This window comes from Cebus imitator, unplaced genomic scaffold (assembly GCF_001604975.1).
Source record: "Cebus imitator isolate Cc_AM_T3 unplaced genomic scaffold, Cebus_imitator-1.0 Scaffold141, whole genome shotgun sequence".
Lineage (NCBI taxonomy): Eukaryota > Metazoa > Chordata > Mammalia > Primates > Cebidae > Cebus > Cebus imitator.
In genome coordinates, this window is record NW_016107456.1 from 5,081,750 (window position 1) to 5,097,657 (window position 15,908).

The window sequence follows — 15,908 nt, forward strand, 5'->3', positions numbered from 1 at the left end:
GACCTGAAGAAAATGACAGCAAATAGTTAAATCACTCGACAGCTGGCTGCTGATTGTATACCTACAGTCTATGCCCTTGGTATGTCGTCTGCCCTGTGTCTTCCCCTTCCAGCCTCCCCAACTTCCCTTTCTTGCAGGAAAATCAAATTATTAATCCTAGTACAACTACTTTGCTTCACTTTCTGCCCATTCTTTAAGAAAGTATTACTAATTCAGGCTTAAAGGAAAGGATTCTGGATTAGTAGAATGTGAAATATGTTTTCAATTCAGTCCAATTATATTCCAATTATTTTATGTTAATTTTTACAGTAGAGAGCACTGTAGAGGCAAGTGTGGTAAAGACAGTGTGCAGGCAGAGCCTCAGATGGTAACCTAGTACCGTGGTGGACCATTGCACCATGCACGAGGAACTTTAATAAAAGTCTTTAAACGTACTCAAAGTGTGGCCTTCCTCAAAGCGAGGCCCTATATAATGTGTGGGCCACAGACCAGCAACTGCATCATTACCTGGGAGCTTGTTAGAAATGCAGAATCTTGAGCCCCACTCCGGATTTACTGAATCAGAATGTGCATTTTAAAAAGATTTCTGGCTGCCTTGTATGCACGTCACAGTTTGAGAAGCACTGTTGTACAAAACAGTGAAAAAGAAAGGGAATGATGCCAGCTGGGCATTCGAGGAAGCTTGGGTAGAAGCAGGCATCAAGCAGAATTTTGAAGGGTGTCCAGAGATGGGTAATTTTGAGTTGACATAATGTGGATGTAGATAAAGTTGTCTCCAAAATCTCTATCTCTAAACTAAATGCATTTTCCCTTTCCTTTTTCATCTCTCTCGTCTCCTTTTCTCCCTCTATGCCTCTCCTCCTCTCCGCCTCTCAGGAACAGTATAAATTTGTATACGAGGTGGCACTGGAATATTTAAGCTCCTTTTAGCTCACTGGGATGGGGAACCTGCCGGAGTCCAGAGGCTGCTGCGACCAAGCCCCCTTTTGTGTGAATGGCAGTAACTGGGCTCAGGGGCTCTGAGGTGGCACCCTGCCTGACTCCAAGGAGAAGACTGGTGGCCCTGTGTTCCACAGGGGGCTTTGCACCTTCTGAGGGCTCTCCTGTTGCTGTGGCAGATGCTGTTCCAAAAGGGCCAGGCTTCCTTTTCAACCTAACCAGCCACAGCCATGGGCCCAAGCAGAAGTGTACCCACAAGCAAGGCCTTGGATGTTTGGCTCCCAGACCTCCTGCTTTTGTTCTTTCTGAGTTTGTGGATCTCATGGCAAGCCAACTATGCAGGTGCTGGGGAGTGGGAGGCCCAGCAGAACCTTCCCAGCCCTCCTTCTCCTTAGGAGTGGAGGAGATATGTGTTGTGCTCCTCCATGTCATGGAAAAGATTGGGGCTCTTGCGGGGGTCACAGCTCTGCTGCCCCCTACAACCTCCTTCAGGGGCCTCTGGCACCAGACACCTGCAGTCTGGACCAGTGTGACCTTACAATGTTCCCTAGGTCACAACAGAGCCCGCCCATCCTCACACCTAACCTGCATGGGGCTTGGCCCACAACCATTCTGTACCCCTTCCCCAGCCTGGGCCTTGACTGTCCGACATTCACTGGCCGGCCTGCTGTGTCCACAGCACTCTTTGATAAAGGTGTTCTTTGCTTTTTTGTGTGGTCAGTGGGAAGGGGTGAAACTGCAGGGAACTTCTCTGCTCCTCCTTGTCTTTGTAAAAAGGGACCACCTCCCTGGGGCAGGGCTCTGGCTGAACTGTAGGTTGTAACCCCTGACTCTCTTTGGTGGTAGCTTTCTTTGGAAGAGACAAACCAGATAAGATTTGGTTATTTTCCAAAGTGTATGTGAAAAGAAACTTTGTTTTGGGGATGTGTAAAATCTTAGTCTCTTATGTCAAAAAGAAGGGGGCGGGAGACTTTGAGTGTGTACCTCTAAGACATACCTCTCGGGCCTGTTATTTTTTCCTAGCAATGCTCTGAAAAGCTCCCACCCTGGGACAGCACGCCACTGAGCAAGGGAGAGAGGGGATAGCCTGAAGATGGTCCCTTTGGTTTCTGGGGCAGATAAGAGCACCAGCTTTGTGCAGAATTTGGAACTCCACATTTGAACTCCTTCCTAGAGAAACCCAGCTGCCACCTTGAAAAAGGACATTGTGGAGCCCATTATACATTGATTGAAAATAGGGCAAGACAATCAGGCCTGGAGATCTAGGGTCTTGTCCAAAGTGTGAGTGAGTCAGTGAAAGGGAACCACCGTTTGCTAAGTCTCTGATGTACGCCAGGGATCACGCTTGGTAGTTTCCATGGGACATCTCACGCAGTCCTTAGAACCCCTAGGAGAGAGCTGTTTGTTGACTTGTTATCGTCTCCATTGATCATCTCCTCCAATGAGGAAACCCGGGCACCTTCCTCAGTGATGAAATCCTGGGTTCCAAAGGGGCAGGTAATGGCAGTGAAACTTCTCTGTGCTGTTTTCTTCATCTTCTCCAAGCCAAACAATTATTTTATGGAGGGAAAATAAGGCCAGAAGCTTCTGAGCAGAGAACTCCACAAATGGAAATTTAGTACTTTCTCCCTGACGCCAGTTCTTCTGGGAAGCCCAGAATTTCAGATATATTTTAGTAACTCATTCCCAGCTCCCCAGGAAAGCCAGTCTCATCTAATTTCTTAGTCCATAAAAACAATTCCTTGTTCCCTCGGGCTATGAAGGGACCAGCCAGGGACAATCTCGACCTTGATCTCTAGCCAGTGCTTAGGCTGGATATCTGACAGCCTCAGGTGGGCTGGGACCCAGGAAGCTCCATCTGGAAGGCTGGTCTAGCCCCAGACAGGGCACAAGGGACACAGATTTCAAGAAGGCACAGCTTTGACCGTCAAGAGCCCACTGTATGCTGGGGAAATTGAACCATGGTGCAGTGGTGTCAAGCAAATGAGTGTTCCATGAGTCTAGGAGCAAGAGAGCCTCTTCAGCCTAGGGCTTCCTAGAGAAAGGGACATCTATTCCTGCTAGGTCTTAACAGGTAGAAAAAAAAAAAAAAAAAAAAAAAAAAAAGAAACTCAGGCAAAGGGATCCCTATGTGCAATGGCAGAGAAATATAAAAAGGCATTGGGAGGAGCAGTATGGGGAGGCCAGCCCAGCAGGGGCACAGCACAACAGGGTAAGCAGCAAGGATGAGCCAGGGTCCAAGAGACAGATGCCTATCGTGAGTGCAGACTTTGTCCTAATGGCAACAAGGAGTCCATGGAGCTTCAGAAAGATGTACTCAGCTTCGTGTTGGCAAAGACTCCCTCTGGGCCAGTGGGGCTGCCTCTTTTCATCAGACACTGTGAAAACATTCCCTTAAGCGTGCACTTTTTAATACCACATCTATTTGTCTGTCTGCTCATTGTTTTGTTGCCGGAACACTAAATATGCAGTGCATCATGAGACCCGGCTTCTCTGAGAAACCCAGCGTCTCCGCTTTACCATGGAGCAGGGTCACCAATTCAGATCTCTAGGCCCATGAGGGTGGAACATGAAAGGAGCCCACAGAAGTTGCTTCCATTGGCATGGGCTCTGGAGCTGTCTAGAAGTCCAGGGACACCAGACTTGATCAAGGAAGCGCTGTCACTTTAGAGGTTCAAAAGGAAATACCTCAAAGCAAAGGCAAGCAAAGGAACCCCACGATGAACTTGCTCTTTTCTTTGATGAGCCTCTCCCCAGGTGTATTTCAGCAGACCCCAGGGACTCACCCCCACTGGGCCTGATAGCCTCCCCCAGCTCCAGCCCACTGCCCCAGCTGGCCTTTCCCAGTCTGCGATGAGCCTGTAGCATGGCAAATCTGCCTGCTGTATGCTATTCAGTCAGATCTTGGTACATCCAGACAGGATGAGGGTGGAGGGAGAGCTACTTAACACAAATCCTAAGATTTTTTTTCTGCTCAGGAAGGGGTGAAATGGCTGACAGATAAAAATGACAGTGGCTTCTATCATTTTAAATGGTACGGATTTAAAGTGTGACTTCACAGAGAAAGAAACTTGTGACTTCACGGAGAAAGAAAAAAAAATCTCAGGCCATGGTGGGCTAACCCAGCAAGGGCCAGTGAGATTCCCCCAGTTTATCCTCTTGTTTTCCCACAACCCAACCATTCTCCAAAGAAAGCAGGGAAGCGTATAGGTCTCAGGCTCATGAATGGGGACGACTTGATGAAATTGAGGCTAATGGATGGGGATGACTTCCCTAAAATCCCATGTGACTAGGATGTGGCAAGGCTTGGATGAATAGGGACACTTGTGCCCAGGAATCTGAACATTTCCTTTACCCAGAAAATCTCCTGATCCAATACCACCTTCCCCAGGGGGTCTCCCCACCCCAACCCATTGACAGGATGAGCTCAGCCTGTCGTGAGCAGAGGAAAATATTATTAATGCTCTGTGAGTCTTTACAACAGGAGCTCTTACCTTATAGATGTGGAGCCTGTTTGGTGAAGATGCAAGGAAGTGATGAGAAGACCAGGAACTTTCTCCACCTGTGTGTGTTGATGGTCTAGATAGTTTAGAACGTACCTCAGCTGCACTCCAATGTTGCATCCTTTCTGGTATGGAGAATCCAGGCCAACCAGGGGCCCTTGGGCCTCTAGAAGGCCACAGTAGTCCTCTCTTTGTGGGAATGGAAGAGGACAGCTTTTAGTGCTGGCCCTCTCTGTGGGCGTGGCCTGAAAAGGAACCAACAGACCTTATGATGGGGACTCTAATGTGAGCTCACTAAATTCTTCCAACATTCTAAAGAAGGGTTTGTGATGGTCACTGTTTGACTGGTGAGGAAACTAAGGCTCCTAGAGAAAAATCACTTGCACGTAGTTCCACAGCTAGTGAATGAATGAACCAAGATTTTAACTGGTTTTTTTTTCTGACTACAGAGAGAATATTTTTCCACCATTGTAGCTCACATTTTTCCTATGGGGTTACTCATAACAGAATAGACTAGAGTGAAACAGAGATCTCGGTGGATAAGCTCAAAGCAAACAACAGTAAGCTTAAAATTCCTTCACAGTCTTATGTTTTACTTTCACAATTCATGCAAAATTTGCATTCCACTTTCTGATTTAGCCTGGTTGGTTTTGACTGTATAAATATTTTTTAAAAAAACAAAAACATGTGCTCTGTTCCTCATGTGGTTCTGTTCTGTTCAACCCACTATGATGGACCCTGGGTCAGCTAGTCTTCAGCTTGAGCCCGAGCAGTGACCCTGCTGCCTACTAGAGCCAACTGTAGGCTCAGGAACAAGACCAGCTGACCTTCTCCTAGGCAGCTCCTTTGGTGTGGGGGTGCTCTGACCTCACTGTTCATGAGTGGACCTCAACTAAGGTATCTTCCAGTTGGGTACTGGAAGGAACCCATTGACACACACTAGAATGATGAGGATTTGCACATCTGGCATGGAGAAATACAAGCCCACAAAACCATAAAGGGAAAGGAGAAGCTAGACACAGTTGTACTCAGCAAGTTCCTGAATGCTAGGCTGGAAAGTGATGCCTGTTGCCCAAGTGGAGTCACATGGTTGCTAATGTGGGCAAGTCTGAAGACACACTTCACGAGCAGCTGGTATTTGGAAGGCTCCTCACTTTACCCTAGCCACACATACTTACTGGGTTCCTACAGCACATAGCACCTTGGTGTGGGAGCACTGTTAGGAAATAGAGATTACTATGGCACAATTCATTCCTGGGTAAGGCATGGGGTTGCAGTGGACAGAGCTCATTCTTTAGTTTGAATCCCATCCCTGCCATTTCTTGGCCATAGAGTGTGGGCCAACCAATTAATGGGAAAACATACATGAAAAGAGGAGCCTCATCAACATTCGAAGGGGTAGATTTGGAGCACTTTAGGCAGAGAAACAGGAAGGCAAGGCCAGGAAACTGGAACCCAATGAATACTCAAAACCGAGGATGCAGATGACTTATTTAGCAAAGCTGTCACATCCATGACATAGCTGGACAAAGCATGGGTAATAGCTTGCCAGAGCTACTTGGAACAAGGGCAGATCTCAGTGTCTGTGGCAAAAGATGATGACTTTCCCTCTGACCCATCAGGTTTATTCATCCTCCACTCCCCATTGCCACACTAGCTCTTGCTGTATGTCCTCACCAGGATCTACATTCCCTCAGCACTGGTGGGAACCCCTTGGAGTACACAGAGGTGTCAGTCCAGTAAGACTGTTCTACACAACAGAAGTGATACCCAGGGAGTAGCAGCCAGGCCCTTATCCTGTCATCTCTGCAGGCGTGATTGCCCAACCCAGATGCAGAGACATTCAAGGAAGTGATAACTCCCTGGTACCTCATTGCCTGGGAACAGAATGAAGAAATCCACCCTTCCTTAGGCTATAGCTGGCCACTCCTGGGCTAGGTAGGTCATCAGCACCAAGCTAAATCAGGAGTAACAATAAGGAAGACATGGGTGAGCCCAAGAGGAAGCATGGACAAGGGGAAAGTGGTCAACCCACTGGAGGGCAGGATAGAAGAAAAAAACATAAACATGGATGGCCATGTCATCTCAAATTCTTGACTTGCCTTCCCCGTTACTTAACAGTCTGAGCTCCTTCTCAGCCTATGACCAGCCTCAAATCATAGCCAAGTAAAACAAGGAAATAGGAAACATAGATCCAACTAGAATAGACAAGCTGAGATTCAGATTTGTTTACTCCTCCTATGCAAGGGCTCCCCGTTGGGGGTTTTCCATGTATACATGTCTAGAAGTGATAAAATGCAAGGCCTTGGCTTCGCCTTGCAGGGATCTGTCTTTGAGGTCATGTACCGCCTGAACAGCAGTGAGAGAGGTTAGTGGTGGAGAGTGGGAGGGCTGTTCTGGCTCCAGTTTCTTCTGACACAGGTTTCAGGGTCATGGATTTGATCCTCAGAAGCACAGCGGAGACATCTAAGCCTTATTTCTGCACATGAGCAGACTCTTCTAGTTTTTTAGTAACAAGGGATGGGCTTCTGCATGGCACTGGCTGTACGGTTGTCTTGTAGAGAGATCAAGCCAGTCTTTTGCATCCCACCTGCCCACCTCCAAAAGAGGTGGGAAAATGTCATTAAAGGGGCTACATTCACCACCTGAAATCCACCCATGAATGTTAGGTCTCTAAAAGGAAGAATCAGCACTCACAATGATAGCCTCCAACCATAGCATCCCACCTAAGAGCTCAGTGGTGGTCCACTGGGGCAGATACAAGGGAAGTGCAAGGGCTCAGGATGAAAGATAATCTACTGGGAAGAGTTTTGGGGACTGGATCATTATGGGGCTTCCTTCTGTATCTGAGAGCTGCTCTGGGTGGTGGGATGTGGATTCTGATCCTTGGTTGATCAGAAATTCAATGTCTGGTGGCCTTGAAGTGTTAGACAGAAAAGTATCAGTGTAAAAACCTGGAACACAAGGAAATTAATGTAGTTCATGGTTCCTTGGTGAGCAGGACTCTTGGATGTGGAGGAGAAAGGGTTACAGGACGTAACCCACCAAAATTACAAAATTGAGTCTCTGTACAATGACTTCAGTGCCTTTGGGCTTATGAATACAAATCAATGGGCCTTCTCTGTGACAGTCCAACAAACTCTCAGTGCCCACCCTGTCCCTTCCATCTCCCATGGAAGATGAATAATGTCAGGTGTTCTTTGGATCAAAGGCCCCAGAAGGCTTGGAGGACAGAGTGGTGTCCTTCCATGTAAAATCAGGCTTCTGAGGGGTCAGGCAGAATCTGGTGTCCATATCTTCCATAGGTCTACAGATTATTGGATGAAGTCAAGCATTGTTTGCTAGGCCCAGGTCACGCCTCTGAGTATAACTAAGACCCATGAGTAAAACTTAATAGCTGTAAGGAATAACTTGCTGTCTGCCTGAGAGGATAAGCCGCCCATCTTGGCAGCTGTCTAAACAAAGCCAGGTATCTCTTTAAAGGGAGGAGGAGCATTGCTGAAATGTCTTTCAGGTCACTTCCATTCTAGATGAGACCTGGTGGAGCTGGGATCATGTTTAAACTCATTCATACCTGTAGACCAAAAATCCAAGTAGACTGTGTTTGGTCTGTACAGGTTGAAGCTCCCTGCTCTCCCGCCCAAGTCTCCTCACGGAGCAGGCCAACAAGCTATTGTGGCCACATATACCAGGCTGATCCAGGCTGATTATCACCAAACAGCAAACCACAGGGAACAGCTGCTTTGTCATAGACCCAATACCCATGTGGATCTCTGATGAGAACAGCCATAACTCAGACTCACTGACCAATAGGGCCATGAGAGACAGCCAGAATCAGTGAAGGCCCAAGCAGGACACAGAGCAGGGCTTTGCTTAACGTACATATTATCTCCAGAGGTTATTTCTACCCCACTCCCTATTCACGGCCTGTTGGAGCAGATTGCAAAAGCAAAAGCACAGTAACTCAATGTACACATGATTATAATCATTTCCAGTGCACACATCTCATCACCAGGTAGATCCTGAGCTAGCCCATGTCAGTTCAGGTTAACTCATATTGATAATCAGACTCAAAAACACTTTCACCCTACAATCCACCAGCCAATCAAAGACAAAGAGTTGTGGTCTCTACCATTGCCTTGGCTTCTGGACACCCTCATAACCCTCTACAGGCTCTTACAAGGTTTCTGCTCAACTCCAGGGAGGCTGACATCTTCACATCCACTGGGCATATGATATTGCATGAGACCAAAGTCTCCACACTGTTTGCAGCCTCCTCCATGAATCCCAATGGCCTGCACTTGTACAGTTTGGGTGTTTGATAGATAAAGCACGTATGAGAAGAGAAAACAAAATAAATCAACTTTTTAAAAAAGCCAGCACTGTGCTGTCAATGTTTTTTTTTTTTTTCTTTTCAATTTTAGCTTAAAAAAGCAGAAGGTAAATAATGTCAGGTCAATGAATATCAGATATATTTTTTGACTGTACATTACAGTGAAGTGTAATCTTTTTACACCTGCAAGTCCATCTTATTTATTCTTGTAAATGTTCCCTGACGATGTTTGTAATATGGCTGTGTTTAAAAATCTATACAATAAAGCTGTGACCCTGAGATTCATGTTTTCCTAAGATATTCGTATTGGTGTCTTCCTGAGGTTGGGTAGGGATGAGGTGGGGACAAGTTGAAGGAGGAGGAGAAAAAGTTTATTTTTAGCTGGGCACAGTGGTTCACGCCTGTAATCCCAGCACTTTGGGAGGCTGGGGCGGATCATCTGAGGTCAGGAGGTCGAGACCAGCCTGACCAACATGGAGAAGCCCAATCTCTACTAAAAATACAAAATTACCCAGGTGTGGTGGCGCAAGCCTGCAACCCCAGCTACTCAGGAGGCTGAGGCAGGAGAATCACTTGAACTCAAGAGGCAGAGGTTGTGGTGAGTTGCCACTGCACTCCAGCCTGGCAACAAGGGTGAAACTCTATCTCAAAAAAAAAAAAAATTATCGACTAGGTTTCTTTATATTTATGTTAATTTAATCCTTACAACTACATCACAGGAAATACGTATTATTCCGTCTTTGCAGATGAAAAAGTTGAGACTCAGAAACAAGGGATTTTCCATGACTGCACATTGAGCTAGTGAAACCATTGAGTGTAAAGTGGTGTTTCTCAAGTGTGGTTCATAGAGCACTGGCACCAGAATCACTGGGAAGTTTGTTAAACATACACATTCCTAAGCCCAGAGGATCACAGTTTCAGGGTCTGCATTGCTAACAAGCTGCCTAAATGTACCAGCTAGCTATGGCTGCATAATAAACCACCCCAAAACTCAGTAACTTGAAACCAAAATATTTGATAACAACCAGCTAAGATCCACCTATTCTAAGCTGAGCTCAGCTAATCTCAGCTAGGTTCATTCATGTGTTGGTTAAGGGCTCTATGCTAGGCAAGGCTTGGCTGGGGCATGTAAGCTGTTATGGCTCTGTACCTTATATTCTTTATCCTCCTCCTGGGACCAGTGTGCTAGCCTGTGCATATGCTTCTCATAATAATAGCAGGAACATGAGAGAAAGAAAGTCCAATCACATACATATTTTGCCAGGTCTTTGCTTGAATAATATCTACAACATCCCCTTGGACAAAGCTAGTTACATGGAATTTTCAGAATCAAGGGGCAGGGATTCTACATCTTGACACAGACCCCTTGTCTCAATTTTCCAGTAAATGATGAGGTTGGCCAGGCACGGTGGCTCATACCTGTAATCTCAGCACTTTGGAAGACCAAAGTGGGAGATCATTTGAGCGCAGGAGTTCAAGACCAGCCTGGGCAATGTAATGAGACCTTATCTCTAAAGCAAAACAAAACAAAAAAATTAGCGAGGCATAACGGCACACACCTGTAGTCTCAGTTACTCAGGAGGCTAAGGTGAGTGCATTGCCTGAGCCTGGAAAGTTGAGGCTGCAGCAAGCTGAGATTGCACCACTGCAGTCCACCCTGGGCAACAGAGTGATACGCTGTCTCAAAAAAGAAAAAATGCTGAGGTTAGATACGAAACCAGTGGTACCTGATGCACCCTTTAACTCTCTAATCACAGAGTGCAATCCATGGGTCACCTACATCATGGCGCCTGGGAAACTTCTCAACATGTAGAGTCTGATTCAACAGGTCCAGGATAGGAGCTAAGAATCCACATGCTCAAGTGCCCCCAATGATTGTAATAGATGCTAAAATTAGGCAAGCACTGTTTTTTAATGCTGTTGTTATTAGAGGGGAACAGATAAAAGCCCAAGAGGAACAGATAAGAGCCCAAGCCAGTGCTCAAGCTGGGACATAAGGCTGCCAATCTCTCAGGTGGATGCATATGTCCTCTCTTTTCTTCTGGATGAGCAGAAGAAATTACTAGAACCTGGCTCCTTGGCATTTACTGGTTCTCAAGCTCTTCGTATAAGCCTGAGCTAGAAACACAAGCCGGAGCCCAAGGTTCACCTTGTTCTCTTGCAGCCTTGGGAACTCTGGCAGGGTTCTTCTGCCCGAGGAACCTAGATACATGGCTCACCAGGCTTCCCAGGCCACAGAGTCTAGAGAACACATGCTTTCCAGCTTGGGGGTACAATGTGGGGAACCTGGTATCCAGCCAGCTAGTTATCTTGTCACCTTGTCCTTGGTCATGTTAATCTCACTTTGTCTGCCTGCTATATTTATGCTTTGGCCACAAATGTAACAGATGACACTGGAGAAAGAAAAGTAGAAAAAAGGAAAAAAAAATCTTAACCCCTAATTTTAAAAAGTACTTTGGGACGTATTGTTTTTCCCCAGAATGGAAATCGCTTTATTTATTTCTATTTTATTTTTAAATTTATTTATTTAACTTTTAGTGCATACTATATCTGGCATTTCTCCCTATGTGTTATGATAAAAGTAGCACATACTCACTTGAAATGACTCAACATAAAATTATTTAAGGCAAAAGGTGAAAGTTTCCATTTCTCAAAGGTAACTGTTAATATTTTTATGCCATTCTCCTATGCATAAACGTATACATTCTCTACATATGTGACATCAACCAATATATATTCTGAAACCTGCCTCTTCTCATTTAACAACATACAGTTGTCATATTTCCATGGAAATATGCTTAAATAAATATCCCTTATCTTCCTTGACACCTCCCCATAGTACCCCTGAATTTGAAGCTAAGCTGCTTTGGGTGCTTCAAGACTTGTGTTCTCCCGTGATGCTAAGAGAGCCAGTCCTGGCTTCTGGATCAACGTTAGCAGGGAGGGACATCCAACCCTATGCACTGCAGTCCTGGAGAGAGACTGATAATAGTGGCACCACTCTCTTTATGTGTCTGTTAGCTGTCCAGGTAGGCCCTAGCCTGGCCTTCCTGTGTGGCTAGACCTGGAGTGTGGGCCCATGTCAGACCTAGGAGCACCTTGGCTGGTAGCTCTGGTTTGACTTAAGATCTTCCTTTAATTCCAAAGGCTCAAGCCTTTCATCAGAACTCCAAGCGACCTAGAAGCCCTCAGATTCCTGAAGACATGGGACAAGGTCAACAATATGCCATGCGGAAGGCAAGAAGAGGGATTCGATTCCCTCCGACAGGGTTCGGTGGTGGCAAGGAGAAAAGAACAGGAATAGAAGCAGAAGAAGATGGGGAGATAAGAGAAAGAAACCACTCTAGCTAATTTCAGAAAAATTTTGACCACTTAATCTTGAGGATGTGCAACTAGACTCAACAAAGTCTTTGCCTGAGAGGCTTTCTCTTGAAATGTAATGGAAGGACTGAGCCTGAAATCATCTCTGACATGCAGTAAAAACATGGCATCCACAGGGAAATGATATTCACAGACTGAACAAGTGGAGAAAGAAGAGCATGGCATTATAACCCCCTGGAAATTAACATAAACTGAGGAGGGCATCAGTTTTCCCAATCTACAGAATAGGCATTGGAATAAAATTTAACTAGCTATTCAAGGACATTTGGAGTACATGAATAGGGAAATATACAGAGAAATATACAGATGCATAGAGAAAATAAAATGAATATATAAATGAATGAAAAACCACATCAGTATATTAACAGTGATTATATCCCATCATAAGGAACATGAGTATTTTTTGTTCTTTGTAATTTTCTATATTTTATAAATGATACATAATTTTAATACCTAGAAAGGTCAATTATAGAAAAAGAAGAGGTGACAAGAACGTAGGAAAATCCAGGCAGAACAGGTATGATGATGCCAGAAATAGGGTCACACCCCAAGACCTGCCATATACCTGAATCAAGAGGTTTGAAAACGTGGTACTGCCCATCTCCTGCAAAAGGGGAATACAGTCAATCAGTCAATGTCCCAAAGGGAAAAATAAGCTCTTGCTCAGAATAAATGAAAAACATTCCTGCTATAGAGCCCAGAAGAAATTTTTTTCATGAGTCCCCTTAATAAATAATGGGTTCAACACATCCTTCACTGACACAATGTATTCCTCTCCCTGAAGACTCACGGCCTCATGCCACAGAACAATTCAGTGAACGCTCTTCACTGAAGGACCAAAATGAAGGGGCCCAGCTACACGGTTCTCTGCAAGTCAGACCTAAGCCAGGTGTAGGTTTTCAGAATCTTAAGTATTATATAAACAAGTTTTCTCTCATCTCTGAGCATCCATGAGCTGGAGGCTTTTAGCCCAGAACCAGCGAAATACTTATTCTGAGTTGTTGGTTGAATTTGGAGTCTGAGTTTAAGAGCCAGCTGGGCCAGAAAGAGAATTAGTATATCCTTTTGAGTGATGAGGAGCCCAACAGATACATGTGCTGAGACAGAAAATGAATCTATTTCTCTATTACAGCGGGGCACAGCAGGGCCAAGAAGTAAACTCTCATTCCAGGTTATAATGAGGACTGGCTCCATCCCATTCCACTTTGCCTTAAACTACTTACAAATACTTAGTCAAAGCTGGAAACCTGTGACCACACCTGGCAGCCAAATCATTGTGTGAATCGGGAGGAATTTCCTCTGATTATAAGACACAAGAAGCTGAAATGAAGATCGTAATCGGTGTCAATGCTGAATCATGTTTTGCTGCCTAAAAGATGCAAAGAAGCCTCAAAGAAGATAAAGCGGCTCATCCCTCCCAGGTCCCTGCTCCAGATGGTCTGTACTCACTCAGAAAATTGGTCAATCGTCCATTTCTATTTCCTGGGAGATGAAATGACATTAAGAAAAACTTCTATGGGCAGGAGAACAGCCGAGAGAATCTTGAAGAAATGTATGCTGAGGATTTTAGCTGTCATGCCACCCCCAATCTGTTTGAAGCTCCCCAGAGAGAGGAAGGGAGCGGTAAGAGCACCTTGTTGGTTGAATGCATGCAAAACCAGGTAAAACTGATGCCTCCTGTGTAGGGCTTCAAATATGCTCAGCCTCACCCCTTATCTCAGCCATGTCCAAGCATGCTTCTTCAGATCTCATACAGGAGAAGTCCGTGGTGCCTTTCCTCACACAGGCTCTGCACCTCGTTTCCTCTGCCACAGTTTCTGGTATTTTATTCTCTGAGATGCCCACAGGAACCCACTTAGCACTTATGAGTGTGCCACCTGGAAATGTGGGGAAGTTAACCATGAAATCTTTGATAGGAGCCTGGAGGCTGTGAACAAATGTTTCCTCCTTTCTTTCCTCTGAAGGCAGTTCTTAAGTGTATTTCATGTGACTTTTCAAATGTTCCCAGAACAAGCAAACAGACCCTGTAGGAGTAGCCAACTTCTAACATACCTCTTTCTCGCTCCTTCCCTGACTTACAACCCCTATCTTCATTGCTTCCTGGAATCCTATATCCAAATAAAATTTTGTTTAAGGCTTTGCTTTCAGGGGAACACTAGCTAGGAAACTGGGCTTCAGCTTTGTACAATACCCTATCATCCAGCTGTTAATCTGAGATGAAATTCTGCCAACACCCATAGAGGGCTCCCAGATGTCCAGCCAAGCTTTTGATCTAGCGAAGTAAATGGACTTGATATAAAGTGACTCATGGGAGAGATTCTACTCATGTCCTAAGCTCATCCTATGTGTGATGATGTTAATTTCCTGCTCAGATTTGGGAACAGGAGTCCTGCCATCTCCTATTTTTGTTGAAAATAGTTGGTGAGCCTGCCCAATGGACAGTAAGAAGGATGATAAAGGGGTCCTGTGTAAAATACCATTGAGAGCCCTAACATAGGGTGTAAGAGCAAGAGGGTGGTTGGCCAGTGGGCCGGACGAGTATCTGGATCTGGGATCCATGCATGCAGAGTCAGCAGCCTGCAGTAATGCTTATTCCCAGCCTCTCCTTTGCAGAACATGGCTTCTGACGAGCCACGTAGGCAGCTAGCTCCTAATGGAGGAAATTGTGGGTGTGTGTTCCAGCCAACACCAAATGCTGATACAAATGTCTCCCAGGGTTGAAGCTCCTTGTACTAGCTCCCTGTATCAGCTCTGCCAAAGCTCTCTGCCTTCACAGGCCAAATTTCTGGCCCATCAGAGAAAAATAATAGCAAATCTCAACTATCCCTTCCTTTTTTTGGCCCCTCCACGATGCTTTTTGGCACCCCACTCCCAACTCGGAGCAAGCTCACACCTTCACTTGTAAGGGTGAACAAACAAGAAAACATCACCAGACACATGAAAAGATGTAGAAGTTCAAAAGCAGAGGTTCACCTTGAGGAATGAGTGAGCGTGCCTGCCTATGAAATCAGGTCTCTGACAAAAAAAGAAAGACATTTTACAATGAATCTCCACAGATGCAGAAAAAAACACTAGAATTTCTAAGTTTAAGAACTTTTTGTTGTTGCATCCAACAAAACAAATTGCTGAGAAGTGTAATCGAGAGAAAACACAAATAATCAAAATCAGGAGACAGAAAGGGGATATAATAGTGAATATAGAAATTATACATCATTCTATAAAAAACAAACAAAAAAACCCAGAAATTATACATCATTCTAAAATGATACTATAAACAACCATAGCAAGTAAATTTTAAAATCTTGATCAAGTGGGTAGTTTTGAAAACGTGTATTAACAAAATTGGCTCAAGAAATAGAAAACCCAAGTTGACCTATTAACAGAGAAAAAAGTTTTGTTGTTGACTCATCTGTGAAAGATACAAGAGCAGGTAGTTTCATGCGTGAGCTGGATCAAACTTTCAAATAAAAAAATAGTTATGCAGTCTGTATCATTTCAAAACAATGCAAATAAAAGCAAGCTTCTTAATTCACATTATGAATCTTATGAAGAAATAGCACAGAAACGAAACTTGACAAAGCACATACACAAAAAAACCCTACAGCCTCTAAACCTGCCACATAAATGTGAAGATTTTTACTAAATTTTAACGATTACATTAAAATCATTAATGACCTCCATAAAAAGTAATATATCGGCTGGGCACGGTGGCTCATACCTGTAATCCCAACACTCTGGGAGGGCAAGGCAGG

General features: G+C 44.8%; 1 protein-coding gene across 13 annotated transcripts in view; it reads left to right on the forward strand.

The window, feature by feature from the left end:
• Positions 1-9,056, forward strand: part of PTPRT (protein tyrosine phosphatase receptor type T) — a 1,128,992-nt gene extending 1,119,936 nt beyond the window's left edge. For all 13 annotated transcript variants that reach the window (XM_037743358.1, XM_037743363.1, XM_017542238.2 and 10 more), the window contains one exon: positions 877-9,056. In XM_037743358.1, coding sequence (XP_037599286.1) covers positions 877-930 — 54 coding nt within the window. In that variant the 3' untranslated portion in view covers positions 931-9,056. The remainder of the gene's footprint in view (positions 1-876) is intronic.
• Positions 9,057-15,908: the final 6,852 nt, after the last annotated feature.